The following is a 10168-nucleotide window of genomic DNA, read 5'->3' as shown; positions in this document are numbered from 1 at the left end:
CACGGCCCCTCCGATATCATCTGTGGCTGCTCCTCACTAACATTCACTTGTTTAATTCGGCGGGATCTTTGTGTTCTTCATGCACGGATTAGTGAAGGGACTGGACTGGTCCCAGTTTGTCCCACAAGTCATTGTAGCCTGTTGAAGTGGAATATTAATATAGAGCAACACCACATCGCTGGTTTCAGTGGTTGATTTAGATATTTATTAACACTATTAGTATTATTCCATTATGTCTGCCATAAGTATTTACTTTGATCTTTTTGATAAAAACCATGAAAACATCAAAGTAAGAACAAATAATGAAAAAATAACCTTTATGATACAATTTTTTCATTGTAGCATTAACTGAAGTACTTTGATGATTGTAAACCATCTTATTTCTTCAAGTGGCAAAACACAGATTGCTTTTGTTGTCATTTTTGTTCAAACTTTAATTGATTTGTCTGCTACCAATTGAAGCCATTTTCCTATATTTTACTTTGTTATGACAAACTTAAGAATTTCCCTTCAGGTTGTTTTTTTGGAAATCAGGTGAATCAAGTCTGGTCATTCTCTTTTCAGCTCATGTTTTGGTCTCCACCAATCCATGAAGAAAACATCGGGCTCCTCAGCTGCTAAGTGCTACGTTGTGTTCACCAGCTAGTTGCTAAATGTTTGGTCCCGAGAAGGGAGAAGTGCACTGTGGGGTTTTGAAAGTTTTTCCATTGTAAAAGAGCTGCAAGCTGACGCCCAAAATAATAACATGGGAGCAGTGAAAGGAGTGAAGTTGACAGTCGGAAACAGTGAGCTCAAAGATGCTATAAACACTTCCACTTAAGCTTTTGTCCCAATTCAGGAGCCACATCCTACAGAGGCCTTGGTCCAGGAGAAACTAAATAAGGGAGCAGACTGCGAAGGCCGAGCCGAAATGAGACGGTCCGGTCTGCAGAGGATTTCCAAGGTTCATCTCTTCTTACCACTGCAGTGTTAGCTACCCTGAGCCTCTGCACTTACACTTACGTTTCATGACCTGCGGGTAAAAATCCCGAAAATTGGCAACAGAGTTTGTGTTTGTACATCAAATTTGTCCTGGATTTCTACGGACTTTATACCAGGAGGCCCGGCCGAGAGAGTCAGCAGAAACTGCGGAGCGTCTCACTCGGACATTTGCATTCACACATTCCCCCCCCCCGAGAAAATACAGAGGAACTGCAGAGTTCAGTGAATGTCTGGAAGCAGCTTTACTTCATCCACCGAAATAGCTAGCTTGTTAGCCAGTATGCAATCAATCCTGGGATAGATTAGCCCGATAAGGATTCAATGGTGCCAAGTTTGAAGAAGACAAGTTTCATGGGCCTCTTCTCAGGCGCTTGGGGAAGTCATGACTTTGCTTAATTGACAGCTCCACTCTTCACCTTAATAATTGTTAATGGTAGTTTAATACATTTGTTGATATATGCAATGCCTGTCATAACTCAGCCCACTGCCTCACTGCACTGTACCAACATGTGCAATTGCTACTTTCAAAAGTTGAAACGTCTGCTGTGACAAAGGCCTTGTAAAAAAAAAAAAGCTGTTTTTTCCTCGGTGGTATTTTTAGTAACACATGTTAAAGAGTATTGCGTATTACGAGTATTTACGATAATGTGTCCTTATTTCCTCCCTCTGGTCGCTCGTTCAAACATCTGCCAAAATTCAGCAGCAGCCAGCAGACTCACAACGTCTAACTCGATCGCATGACGTGACATCAAAAAATACACAATTCCATAACATCAACAAGACTCTTGGTCACATTAAGCCCTCCTCTAGCGTGTCCACTCACCAGAGGAGTCGGGGCCGGGGCAGAGGAGCCGGCTTTAGAGGATCCCTCGACTTCCATCTTCTGCTGAACACATTAACTCGGATCAGCTGTGCTTCTCATCAGCGGAACTCAGACTGAGGACCGAATGTTACACATCAAAAAATCGACCGGGACGGATGTATAAACACACGCCCTTGTAAACAGACGTGCTGTTTTATGTGCATGTGAGCAGCATCCAGACACACACACACACATGCTACACACACTCTGCTACTTTCACACACAGTAACAGCCCTGGGATTCAAAGGCAGTGCAGGTACACATTAAAATGATTGTGCGTCCTCCGTCTGAATACATCTGTGAGGTGTAGGTGGGAAATCTGCAGGCAAAGTGTAAGCTGTCCATTGGGCCTTGTTAAAAATGAACATTCACCAGGTTTATGGGAACGGTCGCTGCTGCAGATTGTAGTTTGCAGTTTCACAGATAATCATCGTTGAATTTATGTGAATAATATTCCTACTTTTAGACCATCTCTCTTTTTTGTTTCACTTATTTATAGAAAAGGAGAGACGCTTGACGTTGAGTCATCAGAGCGACCTCCAAACATATCATCATTTCTGGCTGCATGGAGCATCTGAGAGATATTCCTGAGCAGACTGGAGGACAGGCTGATTTTTGCTCTGCAGAGAGTCCGTCATCTGAATGTCCTCGGGCCAAAGGCTGTAATTTTTGTCGCTTTTATAGGTCACAGGAGGATCCGGTACAAGTCCACTCGGCTCTGGTGGAACCTGCCAGTTGCCAGAAGTGTGGGAAACGAAGGTTGGCTATGACAGAAGTTTCAGCGATTGTCTCTGGAGTGGAGACGCTGATTGAACCGTGGAAAGACCTTGCTGCGGGGGATTTTCATCGCGCCGATGAGTGTGAGCACCCCTGTGTGCTGGGACCGTCCTGAAGAGGACACGGGCGGTGTGCGGCTGGCAGGACACGTCTGGGCTGGCAGAGATCGTCCCGCCACCACCACCACCACAATGATCTGATGGGTTGCACTTATCCCCTTTTGCTTGGGACGAGTTAACAGGGAAAGATCGGTATTCGGTAAAAGCCACAGCATTCCTCTGACAATGCCTGTGTCTGTATAGCATAAACAGATGGGAGCTCTTGGCCTCGCAGCGTCCCGGCTTAACGTTACTTTAGGATCTATTGTTTTTATTTATAGCCGGCTGCTGCTGTGCTGGCATTTTCATCCCGTGGAGAATCTGGTGCCTAATCAAAAAGAACTGGAAGTTAATACTGAGCCCTCCGCATAGCTAATGATAACACAGATTAAAGCGGACATTCAATATAACAGGTTTCATACAATGTGTCAGGACGCCCCATGGAAACTGTTCATTCTGCTGATAATTCGCTGGCTTTCTGTTCTTGTAGAGAGCTTTTATTCTTCTTCTCTGTCTCTGAGCCATGAATAACCACCACCCCCCCCCCCCCCTCCTTGTTGGCTGGCCCATCGAACCTTAAACATTTCTCCTGTTGTCATTTTAAAGCTTCACGGCGACTGGTTAAAAGTGCAAACACATGCTGAGCTGATACTTGGAAGGTGGAAATCAAAGACATGCACCCACGCTTCACCCACTCCAGCTTGGTTTGATTTCACCTGGCAAACCTCAGAACTCGTGGGTTCAGAGAGATGTTTTTCTTTTTTTTAAACGAGCGCTCCCTCCCTCGCCAAAGATAAAGACTCTCCCTCTCTGCGTAGACTGGGGAGGGAGGGAGGCAGCGGTGTGGCGGCTGCTGCAGGGGGCATCTGGGTTCAAGGCATTAGCCGGGTGTGCTGATGGATTCCTCAGATGGTGGTTGCCTGAAGAAAAATGTAAAGTATAGCTGCTTATTTTAAAGAGCCAAAGAACCTGTGGGTTGTGTGCCCAAGATGAAGGCAGGTTCATCCTAAAGATAATAGCAAGGCTCTCTCTGCACTCCTCTTCTCAGGGTTAAATTGGTTTTTAAATTGGAAATGTTGTTCTCCATGCACCAGCGCACACACTCGGACCCAGTAGAGCTCAAGCAGCCATCACCTTGTACATTAAGAGGGAGCAGGTTCAGGGGAATCTTCCTAACAATCTCCAAAGATCTTTTCTTATCAATCCATCAAGCTTCCTGCTCCTCCGTCTCCGTCACACTCAAGGAAGCTGCCACGGCGCTAACTCGGGTGTGTGTGGGGGGGGGAAGCAAAGGACAAATTATACTAATGGAAATGCCACTACGTGTTGTTTGACGGACACATACTCCCCCCCCCCCCCCCCCCGTCTGCATTACGTTCCCTCCGACTGCACCATCGACTCCGAAGTGAAAAGCAATTTACAGATGAGAGTTGCTGAGCAAGCTGCTTCTAGATGAATCCTCAGAGCTGATGTCTCGCAGTGAAGATTTATCCTGATTAGTCTCTTGGAAAACACTTGGAAATCCGAGCCATTTTCTCACCTGAACCGAGGCTCATGGTTTCGTCACGTTGTTCACACCAATGTAGTGCCCCTTGATAAAAACCTGCATGTGTGGAATGGACTGCGGTGACGCTGGCTGGTTGCATCTTTCTTTCCCAGTCTGTAAAAGGGGTCGAGCCACTGCAAGGAAAAAAACAGCAGATCCCCAAACCTGAGAAAAACCCACATGGGCTGCATCTACCTATTCTTTATTTTGATTGAAGAACATGAATAAACTGCTCTTCTCGTTGCCACTCTAAGATCATCATGGTGTTACGACCAGCATCCCCAACTGACCAAACGTCCTCAAACGTTACATCATCAGCGTCTTCAGACTGAGAGCTCTCTGGTGAGCCTGGGCTGCTCTGGAGAAACCAGTAAAGTTATTGGTCAGTTGTTCTGAAAGTCAGCCCTATCCCAAGAAGTGTTTTCACACTGCAAACAATCAAAACCACCTCTTTTGGCCTGTTGGTCCGACGCACCTTTCACATCTGTCATTTTCGTTTAGACGGTCTGAACCAAACAAAGCAGGGGAGGTCTGAAAGTCCCCCTCAGATCACACGAGGATGACGAGGAAAGAAATATATTAAAAACATTTGGGGCAACAATTGGCGACAGTTCTTTAGTTTCCATCTTGACTCAACATAAAACACCACGTGGAGGCATTCACTTGGTTTAATTCACGTTATTGTTCATTAAATCGCTGCCTGATAAAAGTTGTTTGTTTCGTACTGAATTTCCGTCCCCTGCAAAAACACCAACAAAGCACATTAAGCCTCTTGGCTTCGTGCAAAGCCGTACTTACGAGCGCCTGCGTAAAGCATCACTTTCAGTTTTCACCGCACTCTGGGTTTTTTTTTCCATGCAGAAGTGATTTGGCCCTCAGACGCTGGGTTTGAACCTGTAATTATCCAACAGCCAGAGCAGTGTCCCTGTAATTCCTTTAAACCGTCCAGGATCCAGGGACGTGCAGGGAGGTCTTCCTCTGTCACAGTCATCAGGCAGAGCCCCACCCGGACGCCCTCTATCTCTCTCCTCCTCACACATGCACATGTTTTCACTTTGGTCCGGACACTTTACATATGTGAAGCTGAGAACTGGTAATGATAACGCACAGTTGCTGGGATTCCTTAACGCAGAATCAGAACCATGAATAGATTTAGTTTACTCTATATATCTGTTTCCCCTTATCATTCCCCTTATCAATAACTCTATATACTTAGTTATTTATAATATATTTTATATACTTCATAATCCTCACCAACGATGCATCATATTTTAGAGACATACAGTTTGTGCTGTGCTTACATACAAATTTGAGGGACTTGCACTTAAAAATGTCAAACCGCATAATAAAGATCGAAGAGAAAAATTGTGCTTTTTTCTCTATTAAATGTACTTGATACTATTGAAATGTATAATTTACCCACTGAGCCGATAATAAGCTTCTGAAGGATGGTGCATTATAAAAAATGTAAAATTGGCTGTATGAATTTGAATTTGCTGAAAGTAGAATTGATTTGACGAGAAAGGCAAAACTACAAAACTACAGGATGGACAGAAGTGCAATTAATGCCAAATAATGATATTTACAACTTTGATCAAGAGAAACGGTTTGCAACACAATGGAAAGATGTGTCGATGTTTAAAGTATTTATACATCAGAAAATGAATGATAGAGATGAAGGCAGCAGCAATCATAAATGGATGGGAGCAGTTATTGTCAGTAATGGTAGAATTTGTGAGATGGTGTATTGTAGTTTTGTTGTAATATTGTTCACAATCAGCCGCCTCCACAATCCACAGGATCCAAAAGTAAAAAGAAGCAGTGAATTATGAACTATGAAATATGAATTATTTGATCAATCATTTCTCTCTTTGTAGTTTTCACAGTGATGTTCCCTTTTTGATGGTCCTTGTTTTTTAAGTGAGACATTAAAGCACATGAATGCACGTGTATTTAACCCAGTGGGGGAACAACAGCACTGGCTCCTTCGTGTTTTTGATATTTCTCCAGTTCCTGTGAAGAGACGAGAAGCAGAGCAGAACAACAACCTTGTGCCGGTTTCTCTGATCGCTCTCATTAGTTCCTGAGCTGTGTTACATCACAGTGTCCTGCTACCTTCCTGTGAAAGGCCACTGTCTGTTGAAACAACCCTGAATCACCATGCAAGCGGGTCAGACCTCTTTCTTTGTCTGTGGAGCACTTTTTGTTTTTCTTTACAATTATTCTCCAAAGTCTTTATATTGTGCAACATCCTCAGAGGAAACTCGTCCAAGAACATTTCAACGGACAGAGAAGAAGAGTTCGATCATTAAATGCTGAATATTGTTTCTGGAAATGAAAACATGTTAGTCATCCTGAAATTGATGATCCAATCTAGGATCGTGTATAATAACAAGCAGATGCTGATGTTGTTCGTCATGAAGATGTCGTTTTGTTATTCTACTGTATTAAAGTGTTTTCAAGTAATTTGTAGCAGTGACATAATCACTGGATAATTACTAGAAAAAGAATTGTATTTATATATTTAATTGCACATTTACAGAGTGCAATTAGAACTATGTATAATCTCTCCACTGACACTATGAACTGGGAGCCCTCTACTGGTCACTGTGGGACCTGCTGTACAGCTCCTTTCATCCTGGCCCAACCCTAAATCAATAGAAAACAATTACTGGGACGACACCGTGGAGCCTCTCAGGGGCCGAGGTGAGGAACCTTTCACCTTCTCTTCACATTAAATCAGGGGAAATATTTTTTTTACCTCTTATGATTTATTAATATGACAGCTTGTCTTTTTTCAATCAAAAGGGTTCAGAGGGTCCATTCAGGAAACTGTGATTTCTACTTAAAGCTGACTATAAGGTATATTTAATTAACAAATTAGGTATTTTCAATATTTTTCCTTATTATTATTTTTATTTTCAACAGAAGAAACAGCAGAAAGATGTAAATGCTGTTTCTGATCATTTATGTTTAGAGTATTGAAGCCAGAACATTATAAGAATATAAGATTTGGCAAAATAATTCACAGACACAATGATATAACAGCGATGCCACGCGATCATCTTAGAGATCTTAACTAGTTTTCTAATTAATGAAATCAGGATATAAGTATTAGCTCAAATCATAATTTGTTCTGCACTGTTGGAGACACATGAGCAATGTGACACCACTGATTATAATAATATATATTTAATTATGCTGCTGAACCCAGAGAGAATGAAATGATTATGAAATGAAATGAACTATTCATGGAGTCGCTCGGTGAATCAGTGGGTTTATACCTGCAGTGACAGGACCACCTCCACACTGAGCACTGCTGCTGGCGAGTGAATCTCATGGGCTGTGATTTATCCAAAGCTCAGGAGGAGGGGGGGGGGGGGGGCGGGGGGGCAGCGCATGCGCCGCAGATCTCCTCACCACATGCGTTTTGATCACAACTGCATCAATTGACTGGAGAAAGCGAGAGAAAAAACGGAAGTGGATCAGATTGCCCTCCATAATAAAACGTAAAACCTGAAAAATGAACAGTCGAGCATTTCAAGGGGGGAAATGGATGATGAATATAAATTAAATATTAATTCATGCAGTTGAGAGAATAAAGTTAATAAGGTGAAACGACTAGTTCATTTACATTTCATCTGCACATGGAATATTCATGTTTATGTTAAATATAAATACTCCATGTTATTTATATTTCCACTCATAAATATTATGCAGTTTAAAGTGCAACAATCGCCATCAAATGTAAGAATAGAATATATAAAAGCATATAAATGCAAACAAAACACCACGATATGAAATGTTAAGTTGCTTCAGTATTTATATTTAATGAAATTGAAGAATACATTAAGATTTATACTAGCTCTGGTTGAAGTGTGGTTCATTAAGACAAGTTAAGATCCTTTATTCATCCAACAGCAGGGAAGTTTGCAAGAGGGCGTCAGTAACGTGATTATAAGTAGTCCCGTGATTACATGCAATACTTAAAAATATATATGTAAACAGAATATGTCGCCTGTGAAAATGTGTAAAGTGTAACTAATTGCGCATTAGCCTTTCAGTCTCACTGACAGAAATTTACATTTCTAAAGTGAAAAAACATCATATTTGTGTGTAGTGTTGTTTATATATATTACATTATGTGTGCAATACAATGATTATTGTGCATCCATCCACCGTACATATGTTTTCTTGTCTTTACATTGTATGTATTCGTTTTTTGTTCCATTTATATTCCATTTATATTTTTTAAATACCCTTACACTTAGGTATTGGCATTGTATTTAATGATACTTATTATTACTTACTGACTAACTTGACTCTTGCTGCTGTAATATTGCAAATAGGGGGATTATATTGGTTTATCCTATCTTATCTCATCTTAAATATTTCTCAGCACGCTTTATTCTCTAAGTCCGACCGGATGTGCCACGCGCGCCCCCGGCAGCTTGACCTCGCTCCCCATCACGACGCTCCTCTGGCGGCGGAGCATCAGAGGCCGAGTCCTGCCGCTCGGCGTCGGGTGAGGGAGGACGGAAAGACGGCGTGTGCGCGTGTGGCTTCACTTTCCCCCCCAAACCCCGCTCGTGTTCTCACCTCCACGCACCCAGCGGCTCCCCGCAGCACCTCGAGCCCGCGCAGCTCGCACCCAACATGGGTTAGAGAGGCGGCCGCGCACGGGATTATCCACTTTGTGCACTTCGGGAGGATTGATGGAGCGGGAGACGGACTTGTGTGTTTCGCGGAGACATCCTGACAAAGACGCGGACTGAGAGGGAGGAGAGCTCGCTGGCTCTTCCCGGATCGCTTTGCACTTTTCCCCCTTTTTCTTGCATTTTGTTTTTATTATTTTTATTATTATTATTATCGTTATTCCCTCGGGTGTGAGCGACGCAGAGAGATGTTTGCAGAATTGCTGTGCGGCGCCGTGGCTCTGGTCCTGTATGTCAACACGCTGGGCGCCGACTTCTGCTACGATGACAGGTACTTGCTGAATGAATGAATGAACGAATGAATGACGTGCACCTGATCCCAGACCAGTAGCACGGGTTCTAACTGCTGCACAACAACATGGAGCAATAATAAGTTCAGTCATAGGTCTCATGCATCTAACTCCAGGGAGCTGAGCTTTCTCCACTGACACATGCAGCGTGTTCCAAGTGCAAATATCAATCAGAGCACGGTCCTGTCTGTGTGCAACACTGTGGAAAATCTGTTTTACTTTGAGCTCTCAGTGATTTTGCAGATGTCATAATATTCTGCTCCCACATTTATTGATGATAACTTTATTTATACTGCACCTTTAATAACAGCTTTAACAAGGAGATCAGGTAAATGCAGTGAAATCAAAGACAGCATCTGAAATCTGAAATTAAAGATGGTAGATATAAAAAAAGATAAAGGAAATGTAAGCATAACAAAATAAGTAGTACCTACATTTCTTATGTTAGCTGCTAGTATAATGATACATATTCCTGCAGCCTTCATGCTTTTATATCTTTTCAATTCCACTGTAGTTTTTCTCCTGGAATCAAAGTGTTGCCGTCTCCAGAGCATGGACTTGCTCCGAGTCTTGACTTGTTCAGAGGAAATAATTGATCTCTGGAGAAGACGCTCACTCACGTCTCTTTGTCTCCGCAGCAGGAGTCCAGCATGTCCTGCTGGAACCATGAGCAAAGTCTTTTTTCTAATTTCATTATTTATTTGCGTAAAGAATAGCTGTGGTTACAGCTCTTGGCTCAGCTACTGGGATGGTTTACTCCCTGCTGGTCCTTCTGATATCTGATGGCTGAGTGGTTGACAGTGCCTCAGGTTCAGCTCTCCTCCAGCCGTGCCTTGATGTTCATGTAGGTCAGAGCTGCGTCATGCTTCTCCTGCCTATATGTCACTGTATCCTCTTAC

At 42.8% G+C, this 10168-nt stretch overlaps 1 protein-coding gene across 1 annotated transcript in view; it reads left to right on the top strand.

Annotated features, from left to right (window-relative positions):
- Positions 1–8775: 8775 nt before the first annotated feature.
- The window catches only part of tmtc2b (transmembrane O-mannosyltransferase targeting cadherins 2b), a 94537-nt gene continuing 93144 nt past the window's right edge, over positions 8776–10168 (top strand). The window contains exon 1 of the mRNA XM_062390355.1: positions 8776–9250. Coding sequence (XP_062246339.1) covers positions 9168–9250 — 83 coding nt within the window. The 5' untranslated portion in view covers positions 8776–9167. The remainder of the gene's footprint in view (positions 9251–10168) is intronic.

The sequence above is a fragment of the Platichthys flesus genome, chromosome 6 (assembly GCF_949316205.1).
Source record: "Platichthys flesus chromosome 6, fPlaFle2.1, whole genome shotgun sequence".
Classification (NCBI taxonomy): Eukaryota; Metazoa; Chordata; class Actinopteri; order Pleuronectiformes; family Pleuronectidae; genus Platichthys; species Platichthys flesus.
Note: the sequence above shows the minus strand (reverse complement) of the source record. Positions and strands in the feature narration are given on the sequence as shown.